General features: G+C 53.5%; 2 protein-coding genes across 4 annotated transcripts in view; one reads left to right on the top strand and one right to left on the bottom strand.

Moving 5' to 3' along the window:
* NSF (N-ethylmaleimide sensitive factor, vesicle fusing ATPase) overlaps positions 1-8,906 on the top strand; it is a 78,238-nt gene extending 69,332 nt beyond the window's left edge. Inside the window, exons 20-21 of one of the 3 annotated variants that reach the window (XM_041398958.1) lie at positions 2,933-2,988; positions 8,774-8,906. In XM_041398958.1, coding sequence (XP_041254892.1) covers positions 2,933-2,988; positions 8,774-8,813 — 96 coding nt within the window. In that variant the 3' untranslated portion in view covers positions 8,814-8,906. Of the gene's footprint in view, positions 1-2,932; positions 2,989-3,362; positions 4,987-8,773 lie in introns of those variants that run through there. The other 2 variants (XM_041398959.1, XM_041398960.1) reach the window with 2 other exon arrangements.
* WNT3 (Wnt family member 3) overlaps positions 8,764-27,877 on the bottom strand; it is a 41,566-nt gene continuing 22,452 nt past the window's right edge. Inside the window, exons 2-4 of the mRNA XM_041398961.1 lie at positions 20,455-20,696; positions 11,792-12,057; positions 8,764-9,243 (exon numbers count right to left, since the gene is read on the bottom strand). Of these exons, the coding sequence (XP_041254895.1) occupies positions 8,764-9,243; positions 11,792-12,057; positions 20,455-20,696 (988 nt within the window). The remainder of the gene's footprint in view (positions 9,244-11,791; positions 12,058-20,454; positions 20,697-27,877) is intronic.

The raw sequence follows: 27,877 nt of genomic DNA, 5'->3' as shown, positions 1-27,877 counted from the left end.
AGGCTGCTGGGCTCTGCTGTGCTCCCTGAGCCCTGACAATGGCTCCCTTCTTCTGACACAGGACATGCTCTTGTGCTGCTTTCTCCTGAAGTGCTGGTTGTTTTCAAAGCTGAAGGTGGAGGTTCTTTAAATCATGGGCAGTTCTGAGGTGGCAGTGGTGACCCCAGCCCTGTCCCCAGCCTGGCCCCTGTGCCTGTTCCTGGGGGGCAGTTCTGGGCACCACAATGTCATGGGGACAGAAAGGAATTAGAGTGTCCACAGGAGGGAGCTGAGGATGGGCATGGGTGTGGAGGTGAAGCCACAGGAGGAGCAGCTGAGGTCACTTGTTCAGCTGGAGCAGAGGGGACTGAGGGCAGAGCTCCCCAGGGCTGTAGCTCCTCCTGAGAGGCAGCTCCCATCTCTGCTCTGGGACAAGGACAGGAGCCAGGGAATGGCTGAGGCTGGGCATGGGGAGGATTAGGTTGGATATCAGGGAAAGGTTCTTCCCCCAGAGGTGCTGGCACTGCCCAGGCTGCCCAGGGAATGGTCCCAGCCCCGAGGCTGCCAGATCTCCAGGAGCATTTGAACAGCACTGCCAGGGATGCCCGGGGTGGGATTTTGGGGGGTCTGGACAGGTCCAGGGGTGGACTGGATGATCCCTGTGGGTCCCTTCCCACTGAGGATGTTCCATGATCCTGTGACCAGTGACACTTGACAGAGTCCTCACTCTGCTGAGGCTGTGCAGGCAAGCTGCTCTTGGGTGTTAATTTTTTTCAGCAGACCATTGTTGTGTAGGTGAGTGCAGGACCAGCCAGGCTGGGAGGAGACAGGCAGAGCTGGGACTGTGCCCTTTCTCACACACTGAACATCAAGCATGAAGTGCTGCCACTGTCCCTAGAGCCACTGAGGGTGTCCCTTTGCTGCCCATGGAGGGTTGGCAGCAAGGTGGTTCCTGCTCTGGCACTGGGTTCAGGTGGTTGTGTAACAGCAGAGGTAGCAGCATATGGCAGCTAAATATGAACCAGCTCTGTTCCAAAAGGTCTGAGGTGTTTCCATGACTCCATCTGCTGAACTGCTATAAATACAGGAGAGCAGTGCAGGCTCTCAGGGACCAGAGCTGGGATCTGAGCACTGGAACCCACAGGGGGCTGGGATCTGCCAGCCCCTTACAGGAAAGCACAACTGCACTAGGTAAGAAATCCAGCACTGCAGCTTGTTTTCACTGAGCTGTACCACAGCTTTTCAGGAGATTTCAGTCTGAAATCACTTAAGAATTCCAAGTGATGGATGAAATTTCTCAGAGCTCAGCTGATTAGATGGCAGGTGACTGAATTCTTTGTAGTAAGTGTGCACATTGTGTCTTCCTCTGAATTTAGTGGTGGGTTTTGTTTTGTTAAAGCAGTGACCCCACCCTCAGCTCTCTGCAGGTATTCCTGAGCTGGTCAAATAACTTCCAGTGTGTTTCAGACTAAAGTCACAGTGAACCAGACCCCCAATATCAAAATCCTTTCTTGGGATACCTGAACTGCTCTTGTGCCCTGGATGAATTCTCACCTTGTTTATGAGCTGTGTACCCCCATAATTTCTGGCAGCCTCATTCCCCCAAACTCTGTTATTGCTGTTCTTTGCTTTCTTCACTGTCCAGCTGCTTGTGTTCTGTGTCACATCCTTTGGTCATTTGTGTACACTGAGTATCCTGGAATGATTCTGTGCCTTTGATCCCTGGCTACACTCAGGGTCTGCCATGTGAATCCACAAGTGTTTGCAGTGGCCTTGGCTGCAGGACAGAGCCACCTCCAGTGCTCCTGAGTCCCACCCTGGCTTTGGCCTGCCCTGGCTGCTGCTGGGTGCTCTCTCCATGGCTGGGGGCTGGTTCCTCCTGCTTCCTCTCCCTGCCTGTGTTGTTGCTCTTGGGCCTTGCTGACAGCACTCCCAAAGCCAAGGTCTCCTCCTGAGCCTGGATGAGTCAGGCAGTGTTCCCAAAAGCCCCTTCTGGCACCTCCAGGCTTTCCTGATTTGGTAACTTCTGTTTAGCATAAATAAAGCTTAATCAGCATAAATAAAACTTATCTAAGCTGCTTCTCTTTAATGTATCTTAACTTTCATGGGAACTTTGAAAGATCACCACAGAATATTGCCTGCTTTATTTGGGGGATGGGAACCCCCATCCCTGTTGTCCCTGTCCCTGTCCTGGGGGAGGCAGGGCTGCTCCTGGGGGCCGTTCCAGGTTGATGCATGCACAACACTCACTGGTGCTGCCCCTTCTGGAGCCTTGTGCTGGCTCAGGTTTGTGCTGCCCCTGCTGCTGCACCTCTGAGGGGAAAGGAGCCCTCAGAACATCCTCAGTCCCTCTCCTGTTTGATTTGCTGCCCCAGTCCTGGGAAGGGGTGGATGGAAGCAGCCTTGGAGTGGGCCTGGCTGGAATTGGCAGCAGGGTGTGGGTGTGAGGAGCCTGTGTGTGCTCCCATCTCCTGCCCTGTGACACTCACAGCTTATGCCACTCACCTTTTCTCAGAGTGCAGGGCTGAGCCTGCCCTGGCAGCTCCAGAGCTCCTGCACAGCCAGGCTGGTCCCTGCTCAGGCCAAGCAAACACAGCTCCAGCAGCCTTTGTGGCCCCAGTTCTGCTCTCTGTGACCAGTGACAGGACCCAGGGCACGGCTGGAGCTGTGCCAGGGAGGGTCAGGCTGGATCTCAGGGAAAGGTTCTTCCTCCAGAGGATGCTGGCACTGCCCAGGCTCCCTGGGGAATGGTCTGGAGGCTGCCAGAGCTCCAGGAGCTCTCGGGGATGCCCAGGGTGGGATTGTTGGGGTGTCTGGGCAGGGCCAGGGGTTGGACTCCATGATCCTTGTGGGTCCTGTCCAACTCAGGACATTCCAAGATTCTGTGCTTTCCTTTTTGGCTGCTTGGAGGGTTTTCTGGCACTAATGGAGATCTGTTGGGTTTGGTGTTTAGATGGATCCTGAGTATCGGGTGAAGAAGTTCTTGGCCCTTCTGAGAGAAGAAGGAACGTAAGTACTTTTATTTTAAAGCAATGCTTAAATTCTCTTTTCTGCTCAGAAATGAGCTGCTCTGAGGGGAGCCAGTGGGTGGATCTGCTGTCCTTGTTGGCCCCTCTGTATTGTCAGAGCTGTATCAGATCAGCTCTTAGAGCAATTTGGGAGGGGGGAGGTCCTGAAGGTTTGGGAACCTGCATGCCTGAGTTCTCTGCTTTTCTGAATTTACCCTTGAATTTTAAAGCGTGGGCCAAAATTTACCTTTCTTTAACTAAAGTAAATCAAAAGGATTCTGCTTGAGTTAAAATCCAGCTGTTTATCTAAAATCTGGAATTCTGGTTTCTTGTGTCTGCTGTCTGAGAGAAGGATGTCCTACTCTTTCCCCATAGGTGCCACAGGGAGTAGTTGAGCCCAGTGGGACAGTGGCATCTCCTAGAGAATGACTTTCTAATACATGTAGGGCAGTACCTGTGCTGGGGAAACTCACACCACTATCTATCCTGGCTACATGTGAGTGGGTTCCAGTGTGTGCTTGATGCTTTATACATGTGCATGATGCTTTCCTGATGGATTTGGCTTCTTTTGCAAGAGTCCCTACCCTAGACTGAAGGTGGACCAAGTGCAAGATCAACAGCTGGAAAAGTGACCAACCTGGAGAACAAACACTGGGATCTTTACTCTTCTGTGCTCAACACACTGGACAAAGTGAAATGCTCCCCTGATCCCCAGAGCCCCATGTGGAACCTGCATGTGTAGTGCAATACAGTACCTTTATTCTTTGTCTTTCCTATTCTGATGTCATGTGGAAGTGTCTCCTGGAACACTGTGCTTCTGTCTCTGTGCGTTTTGGGATGAGCAGGGGCAATGTCCTGTGAGGTTTGGGGCTGACCCTCACTTGTGTCCAGCATTCCTGCAGTAGGAAAGAGATCCTGGCTTCCAATAATCCTGCCAGTCTGGTGGAGGGATGCTGAAGCACTGCTCTGTCTGATCCTGGTCAGGTGAAGGCTTTTTGTGGTGCCACCCCAGCCCCACAGACAGAGCCCACAGGAGTCCAGCTCCAGGAGTGCCTGGATGCTGCAGCCACTTTATTTATACCCAGGTATTTTGGGGCCTGATGGGACACTGCTGGTGGCACTGGGGACTGGAAGAGGGCAGGGAAGTGTTGATCAGAGTAGAGGAAATTTCCAAATCCAGTATTTAAGGCATCAAACCTTGTTGTTAATCCAACAACAGTTTTAGCAATGCTGGTTCCAGCCTCCAGCTCTTCCTGAGTTCCTGTAGCTGGCAGCTTTGGTATCCTCCAGCCTCATTTTATCCCTTTTTCCTGCCATGTTACCAAAGGTTGAAATTCCTCCTTAGAGACAGAGAGGAAGCCAAGCTCTGCAGGTGCACGAGATGTGTGTTGCCATGTTTTTGCACTGAAATAAAGGAATGTATCAAACCTTGCTCCTCGCTCCTTCCCGTGCTCCTGAGGCCTCAGGGAGATGCTGAGGCTGCTCCCCTGGGCTCCACTCCTTCCAGAAGGTTCCTGGAACATACCTCAGTGTGGTGGGGCATGAAATCAAAGCCATTTAGCAGATGTTAGTCAGTGTACTTTCTAAACTCGACCAGACCCACTGTTAAGGGCTAGCAGTGGCATGCAGAGGGGTGTTCCCAGGGAAGGAGGGTGCCCCACGTCCTTCCAGGCCCAGGTGGAGGTCCTGTTGTCCTCAGTGTGCTCACAGCAGTTGGAGTGGTTCAGGCACTCCACTCTGCTCCTTTGGCAGTGCTGTTGTGTTGTGATGCTGTTGTGAGTCCCAGTGGTGGTTCCCTCTCATTTTGTGTAGGATCTTGTGAATTTATTTGTTCCTCCCTTCTCTCTGCCAGTCTGAGTGACAGCAGCACACAGTAACTTATATTTCAGAGTAAATGATGTAAACCTTATCGTGTCTGTGTCCAGAACTATATTGATGAATAAATATCTGGTTTAATTGCACATTCAATGGATTCAATAAAAAGCACAACTCCTTGTGATGACCTGGGTGCTATCTGTGTCTGCTCTTGGTGTGTGTGAGGAGCAGAGCTGCTCCTGGGCTGCTGCTGCTGCTGCTGCCAGAGGGGTGCTCAGAGTGTGCCTGAGTGTGGATGGACTGAATTTAGCCCAGCCTGAGTAGAAGTTAGTGAGAGGACTCTGGTCCAGCCCATTCTGGAGCTGTGTGGGCTCTGCAGGGCTGAGGAGGCCCTGTGTGTGTGGGGTGGGGGTATCCATGGAAATTATTCATTTCCATTATTCGTGGAAAGTATCCCAGCCCTGGGGAAGGCTGGAAAGCCAGGCTGGGCTGCTGGGTGTGACACCTGACCCACCGCAACCTCTGTTCCAAGGTCTCTATCTGAGATGTTCCCTGCAGGTGGCACAAGGGAAGGGCAGCGCCTTCCCACCACCTGTGTGTTCTCCATGGCTCCTCCTGGCAGAGGGGCTTTAAATGTATCATAAATGCACAATCTTGCTTTCAGTGTAAGGGCTGAATTCTTCACCCCCTTCCTTACCCTGTTTCATCTTGAACTTTCTAGAAATGTGTTCCTGAAATGGAGTTGTTGACCAGAGGCAGATTTGAAGGTGCTGGGATGGGTTTTGGGGGCACAGTGTGGGCTGGAGGAAGGTTTGGGGCAGACAGGGAGAGCTTCACCCCCAGAGCTGTGAAGTCCAGAACCCTCCAGGGACCAGGTGCTCTGGTGAGGACATGTCAGGGGTGGTGGCACCAGCAGAGACACCCTGGCCTTGCACGTGGATCCATGGGGTGGCTTTGTGAGTAATTTGGGGATCAGGGCAAAAATATGAGTGATTCTGTATTTATTTTGCCCGTCAGACAGGGATATTTGAGGACAGTGCAGTGGAAAATTGTGTGCACTTAAAAGCATTGCTGATGCAAGGGGGATGCTGCAGAAACATCCACAGAATTATTCATGGACAGGAGAATGAGTTTTTATCTGAAAAATGTGGATCTTGGTCTGTCCAAAGTGTTGGAAGGTGATTCAGAGACAGCCTGTGACATGTGGGGAGTGTGCAAAGTCTGGAGCATGGCTTGATCCATTGCTTAATTTCATCTTGATCCATTGCTTAATTTGATCTTCTGGCTCTGCACAGCTCCTGCCAGGAGGGGCAGTGAGGGGGGGTCGGGCTCTGCTTCAGGGAACAGGGACAGGAGGAGAGGGAACGGCCTCAGGCTGGGTCAGGGCAGGTTTAGATGGGATTTCAGGGAGATTTATCCATGGAAAGTTGTCCAGCCCTGGCACAGCTGCCCAGGGCAGGGGTGGAGTCCCCATCCCTGGAGGGATTGTGTAGGTGTGGCACTTGGGGACAGGGCTCAGTGGTGGCCTTGGCAGTGCTGGCAATGGTTGGATTCAATGATCTTAGAGGACTTTTCCAGCCCCAAGGGTTCCATGACTGCTGAATCTCAGTTGTGCACACTGTGCCCTGGCACTGCCTGAACAAAAATCTCAGAATTCAGCTGTAAAATTTCTTCTTTTTGCCATCATTGTCTTGATTCCTTTAACAGGTACCCCTGTCCATGCCAGGGAGGTCGAACTATGTGACCCTTAAGGTCCCTTCCCACCCACACCACTCTGGGATTCCATGATTCCGTGGCTGTCCCTGTCCATGAGCAGCTGGGTCATGACCCACTGCTCTGTAGCTGTTCATCAGGACCCTCAGAGCCAAACCACACAAGCTGGCAAGTGCATATTTTTGAATTTTTACCTTTTCTTTAATGATGTACCACAAAAAATGGAAGTTGAAATATATTTTTCTCCAAATATATATATTTATATAATATATAATCTTAGTTAACTCAAGTATATACATTGTATAATAAATAATGCTTATAAAAAGAGAAATTTTCTGAATATAAAATAAAAAAAAATCGACCTCTACAACTTTATACAAAACTTTGGATACAGCAGATTGATGGAAAAAGATCTTCCATTCAGTGCTAGAATACCTGGCTACAGTAAAATAATTACAAGGCAATAAATGTTCTATTTAATATTAAATACCTTTTCTTGATTAAAAAACAAACAAACAAAGAAGGGATTTCATTTAAAGTCGAGTACTGGGAGTCTTTCCAGACATGGATTTAATATATACTTTAAATAGATGCATATCAGAGGACGGCGTGGCTCTGGCTGGGAGAGGTTTTTGGAGCTCTCTGGGATTTGAATTTTCAGGAGCAAAGGCTGCTCTGAAGGGGGTCTGGAGCTCTGCAGGGAGGGACCTGGGGTTCTGCTCTGCCTGAGGGCCCCCCTGCTCCCTGCCAGGGGTCTCTCCCCTTTATTGCTCTGTGCAGCCCCAGGGGTGCTCATTCCCAGGAGGAGAGAGAGTGGAGCAGCAGCCCCAGCCCGAGTGGCCCCACTCCCTGGAGTTCACTGTCTGGGGTGTGTTTGAGCGTGGCTGGAGGTCCTGCAGCCCACCAGGACAGAGGGAGTATTTATTTATTAATTTCACAGGTCAGTCCTCCTGGAGGAGGTAAACCCAGGGAGAGGGGCTGTGCTCAGGGACAGGGGATGGCCTGGGGAGCAGGGGGGGACCAACACTGGTTCTGCTGCATGGGATGGGCTGTGGGCTGTGGCCCAAATCCCAAATCTCTGCTCATGGCACAGGAGCTTCCTGGGTGATTGCTGACAGCTCAGTAAATCCCCTGGCAGGGGAAGGCTCTGCCTGGCATTGTGCTGTGGGACCACAACTGGCTGGAGGGAAGGCAGACAAGGAGGCTGGGACAGAGATTTCCTCTCTCCCTGGAGTCTCTCATGTTCAGAGCTGGTGCAGCAGCTCACCTGGCAGGTAACCTGTCCCCAGAGAGATCCCTGAGCTCCCTCTGGGATGTAAAGTCATGTTAGGGAATGCAGAGTCAGTAGGTACTGCCCTGATCCCCAAAATCCTCTCCTGCGCAGCTGCACGGTGAGGAGGGGCTGGGACGATGCTGTGCCCTGTAGGAGGTGGCAGCAGTGCCCTGTGCCCTGTTCCTGTCCTGGGCCAGGTGCCAGAGGGTCAGCTCTGTGCTCTGCCTGCCTGAAGTGCTCCATGGGAGATGCGGGGCAGGGGGAACAGAGAGGGAAGAGGGGAGGGGGAAGGAGGGACCACCGGTGGGCTCTTGGTGTGCTCAGACAGGTTCGGCTCTCCAGCATCACCTTGGAGCAGGGACGAGGGAGCTGGGCTGGGCTGGGCTGGGGGCTCCTTCCTCTGCCCACTGCATCTGCTGAGACCAGGACAGCAGCAGCTGGGGGAGCTTTCACTGTGAACAACCCATTTCCACCTGAGTCCCCGTGTTGGTGCCTGCAAGGGCTGGACCTGTGGAGCAGGACAGAGCTGGGAGCTCGGGGGCTGCTGTGGCAGCAGCTCTGCCTTGTGGGGCTGTGCCTCACTGGGACCCAGCTGTTCCTGGTCTCTGCTGCCTGTCCTGTCCCTGCCTTCCCTGTCCTCTCCAGGCTCTCCCTGTGCTGTCCCTGCTTTTGTCCTGTCCCCGCCTTCCCTGTCCTGTCCCTGCTCTCCAGGGCATCTTGACCTGTCCCTGCCCTCCCTGTCCTGTCCTGCCCTCCCCAGGCAGTCTGTCTTGCCCAAGGGACCAGCAGTCGCACCTCGCCTGGGTGAGGTGCCCAGAGCCTTCTCGGTGCCCTGCATTTGTGCCCTGGCTGGGGCCACCAGGAGTTTTGTGCCATCCTCTGCAGCGTGAGGCCACGTGTGGGGCTGACCACGGGGCTGATGGACCCCTCAGCCCTGCTCTGGAGCCACCTCCACCAGTGCAGACCCACCTGTGCTTACTTGCAGGTGTGGACGTCATAGACCCGCGTGCACTCCTGGCAGCTGACGTAGCAGCACCAGTGGAAGATGCAGTGACACTTCTCCTTTCGCTTCTCAGTCCGGGTGTTGTGGCCCCGCCCGCAGCACAGGAGGTCGCAGCCGTCGATGCCGTGGGAGGTGACGTTGCACGTTCTGTCCCTCGTCCCAAAGGAGCCCGTCTCCGGGTTGGGCTCACAGAAATTGGGGGAGTTCTCGTAGTAGACCAGGTCCCGCTCCGTCGGCGGCTTGAAAAGCGCGTACTTGGCCCTGAGAGTTTCCACCCAGCCCCGGGACTCGCGGTGCTTCTCCACCACCATCTCCGAGGCGCTGTCGTATTTATCCTTCAGGTAGTCCCCGATGGCCCGGAAATCGGGCTGGGCCCACCAGCAGGTCTTGACCTCGCAGCTCCCCGAGAGCCCGTGGCACTTGCACTTGAGGTGCATGTGGTCCAGGATGGTCTGTGCGGGGCAAAGCACGGTCAGAGTGGTGGGTGGAACATGGGGTTTGCTCTCCATCACCTGCCTGTGCCACCTGGGCTTAAATGTCTGATCTAAGCTCAGTCTGGCAAGCCTCACCTTGAGTTTTAGGGGCAGTTTTGGGCCCCACAACATAAAAAAAGGCATTAAGCCACTAGAGAGCGTCCAAAGGAGGCCACAAGGATGGGGAAGGGTCTGGAGGGGCTGTATGAGGGCCCTTGGTTTGTTCAGCTGGAGGAGAGGAGACAGGTTAGACCTCAATGAGGTCCTCACACCCTCAAGGGGGGCAGTGAATGGCATCAATCTCTTCACTCTTGTGACCAGTGACAGGACCCAAGGCAATGGCTGGAGCTGAGCCAGGGGAGGATTAGGTTGGATCTCAGGGAAAGGTTCTTCCCCAGAGGTGCTGGCACTGCCCAGGCTCCCCAGGGAATGGTCCCGGCCTCGAGGCTGCCAGAGCTCCAGGAGGGTTTGGATAGTGCTGCCAGGGATGCCCAGGGTGGGATTTTGGGGTGTCTGGGCAGAGCAGGAGATGAATCAATGATCCCTGTAGGTCCCTTCCAGCCCAGGATATTCTCTGGTTCTGTGATTCTGTGAGCATGGGTTGGAGATGCTGGGGGGCTTTAAAGGTCTCCAGAGATGTCACACTCCAAAAGTACAGCTGAGGTGGGCAGCTGCTCTGATCATCCACCCCTGGAGCTAGAGATTAGAATAAAAGGAGTGTCAGCATCAATCAATTTCCTTTCCAGTTAAGTGAAGTCCCAACCCAACCCAACCCAACTCAACCCAACCCGATCCAATCCAACCCAACCCAATCCAATCCAACCCAATCCAATCCAATCCAATCCAATCCAATCCAATCCAATCCAGTCTATTTTAATCCAGTCTAACCTAGTCCCAGTGTCTGATCCTTTTGTGGGGGTCCTTTCTGTGCTATGTGTGTGGACAGTTGGAGCCCAGAGAAGCTGAGGGCTGGAGATGTTTCTGAGCCCTGTGGATGGAGACTGATCCCTGTTCTCTCCTTGCTAATGACCCTTCATTTATGTCCCAAGTCCAACAGTTTGTACTAAAAAGTGTGTGAAATTTGGAATCTACAGACAGGACTCTTCACCAAAATCTCCTTTGTGTGGAGCAAAATAATCACTGATTTTGAATAAAATTACTGGAGTTTGGTGGGGGATTTTGGTACTGGAAGCTGTCAGGCGTCTCTCCTTCCACCTCTACTTGCTGTGGTGTGGAAAACTCATATCAGTGTTAGCTTCTAGCACTGTTGGAAAGGTCCCACTGGGTTTGCAAATGACCCAGGGCAGGCAGAGGCCCAGGTACTTGCTGGCTGCAGGAATGGAATGGAATGGAATGGAATGGAATGGAATGGAATGGAATGGAATAGAATGGAATGGAATGGAATATTCCAGTTGGATGGGGCTGTGACTGTCATCTACTCCAAGGAATCACTGGGTGGGATAATGTTATAATAGGGAACATGCAGGAAGGAGGCACTGGGAGGAAAATCCTCTTCAGCCACTGCTGACCTGGGGTTGGGTTTCTATGGCTTTGGAAGGTGCTCAGGATGCCTGGGGAAGCTGTGACTGCCCCACCTGTGGAAGTGTCCAAGGCCAGGTTGGACAGGGCTTGCAGTAGCCTGAGACAGTGGAAGGTGTCCCTGCCCATGCCAGGGGTGTGGAACAAGCTGGGCTTTAAGGTCCCATCAATCCAAACAGAATTCTGGAATTCTGTTTGCACTGGAATCAAGGAATATTTTAGCTCTTAACCCCACGTGTCTGTTTGGAGGGAGAGGAAATGCCGTGCCCTGGAAAATAATCCTAGAAAGTCGCTGCCTGGGAATTCCTGTGGTCCCACTCCATCAGGAGGAGCTGCACTGGGCCATCCATGCAGGACTGGCCACTCAGCCTGTCCCCACTGACCTCAGCTGTCACCATGATATTTTCTGAAAACCCCCTTCGCCAGGATTTCTTCTCCTGAGAAGCTGAGAAGCCTCAGAGAGGAATGAAAACAATAATTATCTGACTGCTGCTCCTGTGTTTTGCTTCTGTGGAATGTGGTCTGGAGATGGTTTACCAACAGGTGCATGTTTGATTGTTTTCATGTGAATTGTTTTAACTTAATGACCAATCAGGATCCAGCTGTGTCGGGACTCTGGAAGCAGTCACGAGTTCTTGTTATTCATTCTTGTTAAGCCTTCTGATGTATCCTTTCTCTATAGTTTAGTATAGTTTTGGTATAATAATATAATATAATAAATATAATATAATAAATATAATATAATATAATATAATATAATATAATATAATATAATATAATATCAGCCTTTTGAGATCATGGAGTCAGATTGTTTAAAAAAAGACTGGACATGGCACTTGGTGCTACAGTCCGGTTGAGATGCTAGCGCATAGGTTGGACCTGATGATCTTAGAGGTCTCTTCCCCCCTCATTATTCTGTGATTCATCTCTTCCCTCGTCCTGGAGCCCCTCTCAAAGACCACACCCAGCCTGCCCGCTGGGCACTCACCGTCCGGCCGGCCTCGTTGTTGTGCCTGTTCATGGCGGAGCGCGCGTCCGGCCGGTTCTCCCGCGCGTCCGCGAACTCCCGGGACACCAGCACGCCGAAGTCGGCGTCCTCGCTGCACCCCCCCCACTTCCAGCCGTCGCCTGGGGGTCCCTTGTGGTGGGAGTCGCAGCCACAGATGGTGGAGGTGCCCTCGGCGCAGGAGCGGGTGACAGCGAAGGCCACCCCGGCCGAGGCGATGGCGTGCACGAAGGCAGATTCTCGAGTGGCTGCAGAGACAGAGCCCGGGGGTCACTGGTCAGTGCCACTCTGGTGTTCTCCTTCCCAGCCTCCCCCAGCAGCACCTCAACCTCACTGGAAAGCCAGAAGTTATTCTGTTAATTTGTTAATGGAGGTTTCCTGGAGCGGGAGCAGCCAGCCTTGCCCTCGGGCAGCAGGAGGTGGGGCAGGGCTGTGACTCCAGCTCTGGGGGTCACAGCTGCAGCATCTCCCAAACACAGGGTCCAGGATTTCATCCAGCTCAGGGGTGAACAAGGTGTCAGTAGCAGCTTGAGGGGCCTCAGGAGAGAGCTACTGGAGTAATTCCTGGCCTGGGAACCCAGAGAAGGGCTCCATGCCAGGGGTTAGAGATGGAGGAGCTCATTAACCTGGGGAAAGGTTTTGGATGATCCAGGACACACTGTGGGAGAACAGGGGTTTGACCTTGGCCTCAGTGGCTGCACTGACTCAGGCTCTCCCAAGCACAGTTGGTATCTCAGAGGCAGCTTTTCCCTGGGACACCTTTTGGCTCAGAGTTCTGCAGAGGTGCAGCTCCCTGGGCAGTGACACCAGGCTGCTTCAGCCCATCTATGAGGATGGAGACTTCAGGTCTCTAAATCCAGAGCAGATGTTGGGGTCAATCCAACCTTGTGCCAGTGTGCAGGAGGGGCTGGAGGCCAAAGCTCAGGGGCTGTGGAGCCTGGGCTGGAGGGCTCTGACTGCCTCGTGGGTCTGGTGTGATCAGATCATGGGGACAGTCATCAGCAGATGTGGGATGAATCAGAAATTTCTGCTGAGAAAATCACCTTGGAGCCAGTCCCCTCCTTCCAGAGCAGGAGCCATGAAGGAGCCGTCTCTCAGCTGTCCCCTGAATCCCTGCCCTTGTGCCTGGGGACAGCAGGCCCCTCTGCCAGCCTCAGTCTCTCTGCAGAGGTGGCCCTGGCTCCCAAAAGGCAGGTTTGCCGAGCTGAGCTGATGCCAGCCCGAGCAGGCTCTCAGGGGAGGTGGCTGTGGGTGGCTGCCAGCTGTGGGAATGTGCAGCCCTGCCCAGGGAGCTCCAAATGGGATCTCCAAGCAGGGCTGCTCAGTCCTGGCTGTGCTGGCAGCACCCTGCTGAGGTTTTCATCTCCTTTCAGCTCAAACTCTTCCCTCCTTGCCCTTCCCATCTCCGATGTGCCAGCAGGGATCCAGCCTCCACCAGCCAGGTTTTCCTGGGGGATCTTTCACCAGCTGCTCCTACTGGCACCGCTGGGGGCTGTGGGCACCGGTGGAAGGTCCCTGCTGCCAGTGAGGTGTCTCAGCCTGACAAAGGCTCTTTGGGTGGCCCCTGATCCACAGCAGGTCGCATCAAGGAGCCAGCGAGCCCTCCTGGCCCCAGCCCAGGACAGCCCGGGGACAGGGGGAGGACACGAGTCGCTCTCGGGACCGAGGTGGCTCCGCTGTCCCTGGGAGGTGTGGATGGGCACGGGAGCAGGGTCACTGCCAGGGGGCTGGGCCGGGCTGGGCCGAGCCGAGCTGGGCTGAGCCGGGCTGGGCTGAGCCGGGCTGGGCAGGGACCGAGCCGGGCTGGGCTGAGCCGGGCTGGGCAGGACCGAGCCGGGCTGGCAGTGCCCGCCAGGCAGGGCCGCGATGGACACGGCTCCTGCAGCTGCCCCGTGGCCCTCGTTCCCCCGTGTCCCCTGTACCCCCTATACCCCCTGTTCCCCTGCCCCCTGTGCCCCCTGTGTCCCCTGTGTCCCCTGTACCCCCTGTGCCCCCCGTGTCCCCGTGTCCCCCGCACGGTGCCGGCGCGGGGGGGAGCGAGCTGCGCTCAAACCGCTCGCCTTGAAATTCTCGCCCGGCTCTGGGCGAGGAGCTGGGAGAATTTCCCAGAGATGAAATGCAGGAGCAGCGTTCCCAGAACCAGGGGAGGGGCTGGCGAGGGAGGATTAGAGCCGCCTTGACAGTGCACCACTGCGACTGTCTCCCAGCCAGGCCCGTTACCTGCTGGGACACTCAATTTGCCATTGTTCCCGCGGTGTCACACTGTATTACCAGCATAATGCGGAATGTTTCCGCCGGCCAGCGTACCCACGGCACAGAGCACTGGCATTCCCCAGGAGCACCTCGTAGCAACGGGGCAATGTTCCCCTGTCCTGCCGTCACCCTCCAATCCCGCCAGCCCGGCTGGGAAATCCCTATTGATGGCGCTCCCCAGCCCCCCAGAATGGCTAAAGGGCGTGTGAATGCGGCAGCGATTTGAAACGACTGCGGCGCTGCGATGGTATCGCTCGCCCTGCCTCACAGTAGGGGAGGAAGCTTAGCTCTTTCTCATCGGTATAAGCTTATTTTTCTCTCTCCTTCTCTCCTTTCCCTCCCCCTCCCTTTAAGCTGCTGAGTTTATATCAAGCCGGCCCCTGATCCCACACACCCCTGTTTAGATGCAAATGACTGCGAGTGTCATGGCTGAGAAAAGCCCTGGGTTATCGTGGTGCGGGTCTGCCTTTTCACAGCTCGTGTCAGGGGCTTAGCCGAGCTCACCGGGACCCCCGACGGCAGCCCGGGCCCAGCTGCCTCCCCTGCACCTGCCCCGGCCCCGCAGCATCTTCCCGGGAATGTCCCGAGCAGGAGAGGAGCCAGGGCAGCCCGGGCTGAGGGGACAGGAGCACAGGGACTGGGGACCACCACGGTCCTCCAGGGGTGGATGGAAGGATGCAGGGGAGCATCCTTCTTCACCATGGGCTGCACCACGGGCTGCAGGGGAACCTCAGATCTGGTGCCTGGGGCACCTCCTCCTCCTCCTCCTCCTCCTCCTCCTCCTCCTCCTCCTCTGCTCCTGGTGTCTGCAGAGCTGTTCCTCTCACCTGCTCTTCTCAGGCCACAGTTACAACTGCACAGTTACTTATTTTTCCTTCTTAAATCTGTTCTCTCAGAGGCACTGCCACTGCTTCTGGCCCAGCCCTGGCCAGTGCACACCCGTCTTGGAGCCAGCTGACACTGGCTCTGCTGGACATGGAGAAAGCTTCCAGCAGCTTCTCACAGAGCCCCTCACTACCAAAGCTTGGCCACGCAAAATCCAGGGCAGGAGAGGAGCCAGGGCAGCCAGGACAGGAGCTCAGGGAGTGGGGAAAGGCGTGAGCCTGCAAAGCTGACCTCTGCAGTCCAGCCCTGCTGCCCTGCTCCTCCTGCCCAGCCCAGGAATCGCTGTCCAGCTGCCCTCGCAGCCAGCCTGTGTGTGTGCCAGCTTTAACCAAAATCCTGGACTTCATCAGGAGCCCAGAGAACTGTGATTGCTGCCCCCCCCCAGAGCAATGTGTGGCTGCTGGCTCAGCCCTGGTTCGGGCAGGACTTGGCTGGAAGAGCCATTGGCTTTAGATAAGAGCTGACCTTATTTTACAAAGAAAAGGGAAAGGAGGGAAGGGGAAAGCAGGTTTTTCTTCACTCCTTATCCCAGACTGCACACCTGCAGTATAAATCATCTTGGGGAATCTGCTTGTAAAAACATGATCTTACCCCACACTCAGGGGTTGGTTTTCTGGGATTTTTTTTTTTTTAATGGCCTGGGCTAATAAATAAGACATGAAAAAAAAAAAGAAAACATAGAATCACAGAACTACAGAACAGTTTGGGTTAGGAGGGACCTTGAAGCCCATCCCATCCCACCCCCTGCCATGGCAGGGACACCTCCAACTGTCCCAGGCTGCTCCCAGCCCCAATGCCCAGCCTGGCCTTGGGCACTGCCAGGGATCCAGGGGCAGGCCCAGCTGCTCTGGGCACCCTGTGCCAGGGCCTGCCCACCCTGCCAGGGAACAATTCCTAATTCCCAATCTCCCATCCAGCCCTGCCCTCTGGCAGTGGGAACCTTTCCCTGTGTCCTTTCATTGATAGATTCTTGTCCCCAGTCCCTCTGCAGCTCTCCTGGAGTCCCTTCAGGCCCTGCCAGAGGCTCTGAGCTCTCCCTGGAGTTTCTCCTCTCCAGGTGAGCACCCCCAGCTCTCCCAGCCTGTTCTGTCTTGCAGAGGATCATCAGTGGCCTTAGGAAACCAAAGCCTGGGCACCCACAGCAGCCAAAACCTTGTGAGTCTGACTCTGGGGTGGGAAACGTGGAGAGCCCAGGTGGGTGAGGGCAGAGCCTCGCCAGGGGAGTTGTTCAGCAGCTCCCAAATGGGTTCAGCCCCTGGGGTTTCCCTGAGCTGCCCTTGTGTTCTGTGCCCTGCCAGGGGCTGCAGGAGGAGAGCTTGGGGCTGTGGGTGCCACTGGGGAGGCCCTGGAGGCAGGAATCCCTTGGGTGTTCAGGGAGGGCAGCCCTGTGCCCCCACACTGGCAGCAGAGCTCACAGCCTGGAGGATGCCCCAGGGAGGAGCAGCCCAGGAAGGCTTGGACACACACCTGGACATGATGTCTGCTCAGCTGAGCACTCCCACACTGTGCTGCTCTGCAGGCCGAGCCCTCCTTCACTGCAAGTGACCATGGTTAACATGTCTGAAGCTCCTTTAAAATGAAATTACTCTCTGTTTCTTTTCAGGCTCTATTAGAAAAGATTTTTGACGCTGTTGTAGTGAGAACTGCACCTTTGAAGCTTTTCCAAAATAGCCTCAATCCACCTGAGGGAGCAGCAGCTGAGATGATCCAAGTTAATGCTGACAGGGGGTTTCACCCAGGTGTTTGTGAGGTGAAACCCCAACAATTGTGGCCAAATGCAGAGTGTGAGCTGGGACAGGGATTGCCTTGGTTTGGGTTTGGGTTTGGTTTGTGGGGCTGCACCCCTGGGTGTGCTGGAAATCAGGAAAAGGGAACATGGCAATGGTGGCCACAGGATCCAGATAATGGGCCCAAAACTCTTGGTTTGAGAATCACCTAAAGGGGCTCCAGGAGAGCTGCAGAGGGACTGGGGACAAGGGAGGGAGGGACAGGACACAGGGAATGGCTCCCACTGCCAGAGGGCTGGGCTGGATGGGAGATTGGGAATTAGGAATTGTTCCCTGGCAGGGTGGGCAGGCCCTGGCACAGGGTGCCCAGAGCAGCTGGGGCTGCCCCTGGATCCCTGGCAGTGCCCAAGGCCAGGCTGGACACTGGGGCTGGGAGCAGCCTGGGACAGTGGGAGGGGTCCCTGCCATGGCAGGGGTGGCTCTGGGGGGGCTTTGTCCCACCCAACCCAGTCTGTGACTCCTTTTCCATCCAAGGAAGAGGCTGAGTGGGACCAGATGCTCTTGGAAAGGTCCCTTCCAGCTCAGCCTGTTCCATGATCTCTGAAGGCCAGGAGTGTCCACAGCTCTTGTCAGGGATGAGCAGGGCTGGTGCCACCCTCCTCAGAGCTGCCAGCACCTCTCAGCTCTGCCACCAGCCTTGTGAGCTCAACCACATCCCCTCTCTCCTCCCTCAGCTGGGGGAGCCTGGAAAGGTTCTGATTTTCTCTGCTGCAGACTCTGGGAATCTCAAAGGCTCCCTGTGTTCCTCGCTGCCACACAGTGACACCAGTCCCATCCTCAATCTGCTCATTAATTTTGAAGGCAGCAGGGAAAAGACACGAGCACAGTTCAAAAATGTGAATAATCCCCACCATCAGATGGGCTGGGCTTTGATGTGTCCTCCTTTGCAGATGATGCTGTTTATTTTTAACTGCTCCACTTACAGGTTAGTGAGACACCAGGATAAATACACGCTGGGAGCCTGGCAGGGCTGTCTGGAGGTGTCACAGGGGGACTGGGAAAGCTGAATATCCAACGTGCTCACTCATTTTTCTCCATCTGTCAGAAGAGTTTCAGGGCTCTGGGTGATATTTTACCTTGTCAGCTCGGGCTGTGTGGAGATGCTGAGGCAAGTCCACACACGAGGCTTTGCTCGAGTCCCTGCAGCCGAAAGAATCTTAAAATATTCTCCATAAATTCAAAGTTCAGTTTGCTCATTACAGGGAGGATGGTTCAAATCTGATCTTTAAGTGCTTTCCCGCTGACAGAAAAGGTGCTGAGAGATTTTCAGTGTCTCAGTGCTTGAGCAGTTCTTTCATAACTTGTTTAGAATTTTTTATGACAGTTTTTTAGTGAACATTTTTTAAGAAAATTAAAACTTTCTGATCTTTTAAGTGCTGAAATTTAGGACAGGCTTTTATTAGGCAGCAAATCAGAGTGTGTTGAGCCCTGCTGACAAGTTATTTGGTAGTAAATACAACAGATACCCCAAAATACACCCTGGCACAACAGAGGGGAAATGAATCTCATGGTGCCTATTAGTGCTCTAATAAGGCTTGACAATCCTGGTTCCTGCAAAGAACCCCACATTAACACAAAGGAATGATTTTCACTGAAATTCTCAACTGACATTTTGGGGATCTGAAACGATACCTACCCTCACTGGGAGGCTGAAATTTGGAAAAAAGGATTTCATGAACTGTTTCTTTGCAGAATATTGGGGCTTTGAAAGAAAGATTCACCAGGACTCCTGCATTCTTCAGGGGGCTGTTGGGAAAGAGTCCAAAGTCCTGCTCTCACCCCAATTTCTCCAGTTCTTTGAAGCCAGTACCATAAAATGCCCATTTCCAAAGCACCACTGCAAACAATAATTTCTGTCCAATAAAGAGATTTTGGGTTGCAGGGACCCAGTGGTGTCAGCAGCCAGGAAGAGGAGGGGGAAATGGTTTTGGTTGCGTTTATGAAGCTGTAGAACCAAGATATCACCTGTGGATGTCCCTTGTGCTGAATGTGGCACAGAGTGAACAGAATTCACGGGAGAAAACGGAGATTTTTATCCACTGGGAGCTTTTAATTCTCCACTTGGATCAGTTTTGTGGGAATGCCTTTTAATCTGGGCTCTGGGACAACCGAGATGTGGGACAGGTTAGCATGGGGCTGTGCTGGGGGGGTCAGGATGGATCTCAGGGAAAGGTTCTGCCCCCAGAGGTGCTGGCACTGCCCAGGCTCCCCAGGGAATGCCAGAGCTCCAGGAGGGTTGGACAGCGCTGTCAGGGATGCCCAGGGTGGCATTTTGGGGGGTCTGGGCAGGGCAGGAGCTGCTCTGGATGATCCCTTCAAACTCAGGGAATTTGGTGATTCTATGATCTGTCCCTCCAGCACCTCCTTCCAGGCTGTTTTGGGGCCCTTTCTCACTTTTTCCAGCGTAATGCCCCATGATGTCACTGGGAACCCCAATTTTCTGGTGCCTCATCAGTGCTCCAGTGTGCCTGACCTGTGCCAGTTTAGAAGGTGGCATTTCAGGAGTAGGGCACGATGAGGAGTTTAGAGAGAGGAGAGGGAAAATGAATTTATAACCTCTCCTTGTTTCCTGCTTTTTGGGCTCATTTGTGAAAAGATTCATTGAAATCCCATTGAAAAAAAAGATTTATTGAACTAAGCCTGATCAGGACCACGGATTTCAACCATGGTTGCTCACTGGAGGGGAAACCTGAGCCCAGGGCTCTCCTGGGGTGGGCAGTTTGTGCTTCAGTGGCTCTCTGCCTTGAGCCCAAAGAGCTCAGCCACAGCCCCTCTCCTTGGCTCTTCCCACGGGTCTGCTGGACCCACTTTGGAAATGCTGCATGCCCAGGACAGGGAGGTGGAGCCCCTGATCCCAGAAGACATGAGAGTGCTTGGGGTTAAACCTTCCCTTCCTTTGTATCCTCCCTGGCCCTTCTGAGCTCCTGGGATGGCAACCTTTCCCTCCTTGTGATGGGAACACGCCAAAAACTTGGAAGAGAAAGAAATTGGAGAAATCAGGGTTGAAAGCTGGCACTTGAGTGTGGTAACCACATGTCCTCTGAACAGAGAGAGACAGCTCTCTGCCAGGATTTTCCTGGGAAGCTGTGAGAAAGCTCAGAGAAAACTCACAAAGAAAAGAATAAGAAACAATTCCTATCTCCACTTGCTGCACCTGTTGTTGTACACATGTAGAATGTGTTATGAAAATTGTTTGCCAAAAGATAGTTTCTTAATTGGACACTAAATGGTGTTTGAAGAGATTGACCAATTAAGTCAAAGCTGTATCAGACTCTCTGTAAGAATTACAAGCTTCTTAATAATGTAGTATAATAAAACAATTAATCAACCTTCTGCAATCATAGAGTCAATACTAATTATTACCTGACTTGGAGCCTGCCACGACACATCAGACCCTCTCCCTGTCCAGCAGGACAATCCTGGTGCACCCCAAAGCCCAGGGGAGTTCAGTGCACAGTCCTGGTGCCCCCCAAAGCCCAGGAGAGCTCAGTACACAATGCCCATGCACCCCAAATCCCATGGAGCTCAGTGCACAGTCCTGGTGCCCCCCAAAGCCCAGGGAAGCTCAGTGCACAGTTCTGGTGCCCCCCAAATCCCAGGGGAGCTCAGTGCACCGTCCCGGTGCCCCCCAAGCCCAGGGAGCTCAGTGCACAATCCTGGTGTCCCCCAAAGCTCAGGGAGCTGTGCCAGCCCTGCCCCAGCCCGCTGCCCCCCGGGTACCTTTGTCCAGGACGGGCCCGAAGATGGCCAGGCTGTCATCGATGGTGGTGCAGTTCCAGCGGCGGCCCCGGAACTGGTGCTGGCACTCCTGGATGCCCAGCTTCACCCCCTCGGCCACGCTGGGCATGATCTCGATGTAGTTGCGGCAGAAGCGGAGCTGCTTGGGGACCAGGCCGGGGATGGAGCCGCAGAGGATGGGCTGGGAGCCCAGCGAGCTGTACTGCTGGCCCAGGGCCAGCGACCTGCGGGGACACAACGGGGCTGCGGCTCTCTTCTCTGAGAGCAGCAGGCACAACTGCCCAAGGGTTTCTCTCAGGGAAAAACAGAAACTCAGAGAAGAAAAGAAAACAATCCTTATTTCTGTTTGCTGCTCCTGTTGTTTGGCACATGTGGAAGGTGTTATGGAGATTGTTTACCCAAAGTGATTTGTTAATTAGACACTAGTGGAAGTTGTTTTGATTCCTTGGTTGGCTGAGTCAAAAGCTGTGTCCTGACTGCCTCAGACAGTCACAGGTTTTTCTTTAGTATTCCTTAGTATAGTATCTCTTTAGTATGTAATTCAGTATAGTATTAGTGTAATATAGTATAGCTTCATAAAGCAATTGTTCAACCTTCTAAATCATGGAGTCAGAGCACATTATTCCCTACATTAGAGTCACCCTACATCAACAGGGGACAGTGTCAGGACTGGGGAACACCCCCATGCCTGGCCGTGCCCCACCCTGATGCCACTTATCACCCCAACCCTGCCCAAACCGTTCCCAGGGTGTGGGAAATGGATTTGTAGGGAATTCTCCAAGCCTGGCAGAAGGCTCACACAGTGTGCATCTGTGTGCAAACCTGGAGATAAGAAATGCTGACTTGGAAATGCCATGGAACAGGACAGACATTGCTGAGAGAGAAATGGAAACAGAAAGTGATGCCTTGATAAGGTTGGCCTAGAAGAGAGATTAGAGGAGCTAAAGCTGGGTCAGAAAAGGGCTGAGTCCAACACAGGGGTAGTTTGATGAGCCAAGAGCTCAAAGGGACAAAGTTCTGAACCCCAGGGGTTCCTGAGGGATTCCTGAGGGATTCCTGAGGGAACAGAGCTCTGCTGACAGCGCTGGTGTGGGAAGTTGGGGACACCCCTGGCCTTGGGGGGCACAGGGGGACCCAGCTCTGCACGGAGCCATCCTGGGTGCTCCAGAGCCCCTGAGAACCCCCAGGGGGCTGGAGGATCTGACAGGACCTGCCGGGGGCTGCAGCCAGGGCAGCAGCTCCTGGGGAGCAGCCTGGGCTCTCTCAGCTGCCAGGAGAACGGCGTGAGAGCTTCTCAGCTGTGCAGGGTGGAAGGTGCCCTGCCCAAGGCCAAGCTGAGCAGCTCAGGGATCAGCAATCCTGCACAGGGCTGCTCTGGGCTCGGAGGTGTCAGTGCCACTGCCCCAGGCTGGCTGGGCACCTGTGGCCCTGGCAGAGACTGAACCACCACTGCTCCACCTGGATGGACACCAGGCTCAGCAAGCTGCTGTGAGCTGGGGAAGGTGCAAGACAGGTTTGAGAGGATCCTTTCCACTGCTCCAGGGAGCTATAAATGATAATAATCGATTCCATATTCACATACTTCATGAATCACATTTTTTCCCTTCTGTTTGACATTTATGAAAAAATAACACGCATTTATTGCATTTTCCTGTGCGATTAAAAGGAACCATTTCTCAGCAGTTTAAAAGGAGAATTAGATCCAATATTACTATGGAGTCTTTCCATATACTCTCTTGTTATTTAATTCTTGCATAATCTTTGCCATTAAGTGTTTAATAATGTTTGTTTTATTTTTTTTCCTCACCAAATTAGGGACTAGTCTTTTGTTGCTTTTCCTCCTTCAAGGAAAGAAGAGTTAGCTAAGAACTGTGGGATTGATTTAATCAAAAAGCCTGCAGAGATTATTTTATTATTTTGTTCTCTTTGAAGGCTTGAGGAAGTAAAGCATAGTGACCACAAAAACACTCTGTGGCCTTAATAATGTATGTCATCTGCCCAATGCCCCCAAGAAAAAGACATCATATGCTATATATTTAAACCTGCTTCTCCTATGAAGTGGCTGTTTTGTCATTCTAAATTTTGAAAAATCAGAGGAGGTATGTTCACAAAGCCCATTAACAAGTAAGATTTGTGCTCACACTTCCTGCACGCTGTTTTGAAAATGGATCCCTGAGGGCTGCCAGTGGCCCAGCATCAAACTGTGGGAAGAGTGGGTCAAACTGGCCAGACATTGCCACTGAAGGGACAGCCTGAGGGTTCAGAGGTGTGTGAGCAGCAGCTCTGTGCCACAGTGACCATCACGAACCTGGAGCAGAGAGCTCCCTGTGCAGGCACCACTGTGGGCAAATAAAGGGAGTTTTGGCTCAGCGTGTTCCCAACCCGTGGTGGGATTGTTGGGGTGTCCTGAGCAGGGCTGCGAGTTGGCCTGGAGGTCCTTGTTGGGTCTCTTCCAGCTCAGGAGATTCTCTGACCCCTTGGTTCTGTTTCTCTTGGGCTGGGAGTCCATGGCAGGAGCTGAGGTGAGGCCCCAGCAGAGCTGAGCAGCAGGGCAGGAGCTGCTCCCTGTCCCTGCTGTCCCTGGGCCAGCCCTGGTGACTTTCTGGGCTGCTCCACACTCAGCTTTTGGCCCAGGTCTTGCCCTGCACTCTCTGCTGGCTGCCCCAGCCTTTGCAGGTGCACAGGGCTGTTTTTTTCCAGGCTGTTTATTCCCAGATTTTTTTTTTTCCCAGGTTGTTTTTTCCCAGGTTGTTTTATCCCAGGTCCCTTGGTTGGAGTTCATCCCATTCCTGTCACATTCCAACCACCTGTGGTACCAACCACTTTCCCCCCTGCATTTGTGTTCCTTCCTCAAGCTCCTGGAGACTGTGGAATAAAACAATAATTTTAGTCCTTGGTTCAGCCAGCTGGGAGAGCCCCCAGGAGGGCTCAGAGCAGAGCCATTTCCAGGTCACATTTGGTTTCTCAGGGCCTTGTCCCTCCCCAGTTTGAGCTCCTCCAAGACAGAGATGCCATGGGACACGTGGGTGACTGTGTCACCCAGAGCTGCTCTTCCAGGCTGGAGGCTGAGCTGGCATCAGTTGATTTAATTACACATGAATGATTTTAGGGATGGAAAGGGAATCCCAGGGAACCTGCTGAGGAGAAATGTGTCTGCTGGAGAGGACCTGACTGCCACCCCTGCCCCAGTGCTGTCCTCCTGCTCCCTGCTCCTCCTGCCCCTCTCTGCCCCTGGGGCAGCTGCTTGAGGCTTCAGCAATCTTTGGGCTCCACATCTCCCACTCTTGGATGGACACGTGGGGAGAAGCAGATGTGGCTGGCAGGCAGCAGCAGAGCCCTGGGACTGGCTGCCAGAGCTGCTCTGAGCTTCCAGCACCCTCCCAGCCCAAGGGATGCCCTGGGACTGGCTGCCAGAGCTGCTCTGAGCTTCCAGCACCCTCCCAGCCCATGGGATGCCCTGGGACTGGCTCCAAACCCCCTGGGGGTGCTGCCCTCCAAGAAAGCAGCTCCTTTGGGAAGTGCTTGTCTGTCCTGTGCTGTGTGAGCAGGGCAGGGTCTGGGCTGGCCCTTGGGGTGTGCTCATGGGGGCTTTTACAGGTTCCTGATAAGAGATAAGCAAAGGGCCAGGAGGGGACCCTGTGTGCTGGGGACAATCTGCTGGGTCACCCTTTCTTCTTCTTCTGCAGTCCCATAAGCTGGTGCTGTCTGTGATGAGCCCTGGGAGCTCCTGTGGTCCTGGAGATGGGCAGGAATTTGCTCAGCACTGGGTAAAGTTGGCATTTGTGTGAGGAGTGTGCTCCAGGCTGTGGGAGCCCAGCCCCTGGGGCTGCTGAGCTCAGTGCTGCAACTTTTTATTGGAAATGCAGGGAAAACCTCTCTGGGATGTGCTGCTCTGGGAGCAATCTTTGCTTCTTTTTTGCCATGGATGAAATGTGTGAGGTATCCCAGTTCTGTCATTCCATTTTGGAAGCTTTCTCCCTGGCCTCAGGACAATGCAGTGTTCTCCTGGGGGTCAGTGCCTGTCAGCACAGAAAGTCTGAAATCTCAATTTCCAGGGTTCCATCACTGCTCTGGGAGTGTTTTCTGGCTCTGAACCCAGCAGCTGGAAGCAGATGAATTTGAAGAACACTTTTTTTCCCCTCCCCACAGCAGGACAGCTCCAGCCCTGTGGCAGGTTCCATCACTGCTCTGGGAGTGTTTTCTGGCTCTGAACCCAGCAGCTGGAAGCAGATGAATTTGAAGAACTCTTTTTTCCCCTCCCCACAGCAAGACAGCTCCAGCCCTGTGGCAAGAGACCTCTGGGCTGTCACCAAGGGCACAGCATGTCCCCTGGAGCACTCCCTGCATTGCAGCTCTCCCTTGCCCTCCTGAGGGATCTCCCAGATAAATGGGGACAAGCTGCAGGGATCCTGGGCCCCTCTGTGCCTCTTGCCCTGACAAGGCACATGGAGGGATGGAGGGAGGCAGGAAGAGGCTCTCCCTGTGGACAGACTGGCAGATGATGGATTATTTTCACTCTGAGTTTCTAATTTCAGTCTAATCCAGTGTCTAAACCCACCTTTCTAACAATTCAGCCTGACAAAATTGTTAGAAAGATTGTGCATTTTCCTCACTGGAGCCTGCAGCACAGCAGGAGATGCAGGAGGAGACCCAGGAGTGCTGCTGGTCGTGGTGGCTCCTGCTCTTCCTGAACTTCTCCAGAGCCACGGCCAGCAGCACTCCCTGGGAGCTCCCAGCAACTCCAGTAAAGCTCTCTGAAACCACATCTGCAGAATCCCAGGATGGATTGGGTTGGGAAGGGACCTTAAAGCCCATCCAGCTCCACCCCTGCCATGGCAGGGACACCTCCCACTGTCCCAGGCTGCTCCAAGCCCTGCCCAGCCTGGCCTTGGGCACTGCCAGGGATCCAGGGCTGCCACAGCTGCTCTGGGCAGGAGCTGTTGGTTACAAACATTGTCCTGCTTGGCTCCCTGACACCAATCAATGCCTCAGACTGATCCCTGGAGTTCTCTCACAGCACTGGAGAAGCTGGGAGCCAGAAGGGAAAAAAGCTCACAGCTGGGATCCTGTTTGCCACCTGCTGCCTTTGGGAAAACCTGTCTCTGCCTCGAGGGGGTTTTCTTGCACAGTTTTGAGATGTATTTGGTGTTTTCCAGGTCTGGTCAATGTTTCTGCTCTGAGCAGAGGCACTGGTGCCTCCTGGCAGTGCTGGCCTGGGGACACAGTGCTGGGAGAAGCAGTTTCCATCCTGGCTCCTTTTCTGTCTCACATTGTTTTAATTCTGGTGCTGTGCTGACTGCAGCCCTTTGTGGGCAGGGGAACACACAAATTATTGGGATTGCCTGAAGATCAAGAGCAGCAGCAGGGAAAGTTTTGCAAGTCAAAGCATGCCATGGATGTTCACATCTGAGAGGGGAAATGTCAGGTCTTGACTGAATGTGGAGAACAGACAAAACCTGACAGAATTCCAATGAGGAGAGGGACTGGGTAGCAGCTTTTCACTCAGGAATCCCCCTCTGAGTGAGTCTGGAGGTTGGAGCTTTTCCATAGAGGGGGGCACCTGTGTCACCAGTCTCCCCACCCAGCTCTGAAGTCCTTGGGGGTCAGCAAAACAGACTAAAAATTCATTTTTTAAAAGGAGCTGCCTGAGCTTTAGAGGCTGATGGCTAAGCCAAGAGTGAGGACAGGGCAGGAATGGGATGTGGGGTTTGAATGTTTAACTCTCCTGGAAACTGCCCATATATTTCACAGCCCAGTGTGAGCCCTTGAAGCAGAGAGCTCTTTTTCCACTTGGTGTGCTGGAAAATAACCTTGTTAGAGACTGTGTATGAACTGTATGATCTGAACAACATTCAGCACCCACAAGGCCAGATTCTGTCCCATTAAACTTCTCCCTTAATGTAGTCACTAAGGGCCATAATCCTTTTAAAAGGCAAAAGTCCATTAGAAATCATCACTTATAGTGTATTGCAATTAGGAAATACTTGGCTTCTGATTGTGATGACATGAATTACAACATCTGTATTGTCACACCTTTCCCATGAGACTGAAAATGGAATAAAAGTTTTTAAAACAGCTCTCAGTTGCCCCATCTCTGGGTCAGAAAAGGGCTGAGTCCAACAGGCAACCTGCTCCATTTGCAGGTTATTTCCTGCAGTAACCAACCCCCCTGATGTCCCCGGAGGGGATCCCCTCCTGTCCCCTGGGGGATCCACCAGCCCTGTCCAGGTTATTTCTGTCAGAGCACTGGCACAGCGGGGAGTCCTGCAGAGAGCTGCCACAGGGAGCTGAAGGGACAACGAGGGCATGGAGAGAGGGAGGGATGGAGGGATGGTGGATAGATGGATGAGGGATGGATGGATGATGAATTGATAGATGGATGGATGGAGGGATGGCAGGAAGAGGCTCTCCCTGTGGACAGGCTGGCAGAAGATGGATTATTTTCACTCTGAGTGTCTAATCCCAGGGAGACTGAATGGGAAGGAGGTTCAGGGGTGCAGTGATGTAGCAGAAAGGGAAAGCCAGAACAGGGAAAATCCAGGGTGAAGCATCAAGAGGAGTGTTGGGAGGAGGCTGCCCTGCTCAGTGGGAGTGTTTGCACTCAGGGAATAATAGCCAGCATTTTATGTATTTCTCATTGTGCCCTACCAATCATTAAAAAAATTGCCAAATGGCACCCACTAATGACAGATCATCCTCCCAAAGAGGAGCATGTGGTTGTGCTTTATCTTCTTCTTGTACTCTAAAAAAAGCCACTGTGGGATGGGGTTTCACTATTCCCCTTTAAAAATGCACCCAGATCCTTCAGACTTAATGAAACTTAGGGGCAAAGAGCAGAGAACCTCACTCAAGCCCCAAGCATTTGTTCAGGGCTTGCATCACCAGGTGGTTTCTTCATTGAAAGTCAGAGCCACATGTGCTTGGTTGGGGCAGATTTTAGTGTCTAAACCCCAAATGTGTTTTCTCCAATCTCCCAGTGACCTACCCAGTAATTGGTGGCACTTTTGCCATCTCCAAGTCCTGAGTGCTGCTGACAATCACTGCTGCTCACGTGGCAGGAGGGTGCTCAAAAACCCCAAAATCCATCAGCTGGGCTGAGTTTCCCACACTGAGCAGCCCCAGGAGCCTCCTGCCCTGAGCACTTCGGGGTGGGGATGAGCACAGGGCAGGTGAGAGAGGAATCCCACTGTGCCAGGGACATGCAAAGCAGGGAGGTGTCCTGGGGTGGGACAGCAATTCTGGGGCAGGGCTGTCTCCTGAAGCTGCTGCCAAGCACAGAGGGGTTGGAACCAGGGGTTTTCCCCTCTGAAGGTTGGTCTGCTCTGCCTGTGGTTTCCTACTCACACTCTTGTTCTGTCTCTTGGGTTCAAGACCCATCTTCTGTAAGAAGAACTGATTTACTGCT

Source organism: Onychostruthus taczanowskii, unplaced genomic scaffold (assembly GCF_017590055.1).
Source record: "Onychostruthus taczanowskii isolate IOZ18803 unplaced genomic scaffold, ASM1759005v1 scaffold151, whole genome shotgun sequence".
In the NCBI taxonomy this organism is placed as follows: domain Eukaryota; kingdom Metazoa; phylum Chordata; class Aves; order Passeriformes; family Passeridae; genus Onychostruthus; species Onychostruthus taczanowskii.
The sequence above is the reverse complement of the archived record's forward strand: the minus strand, read 5'-3'. Positions and strand labels throughout refer to the sequence as shown.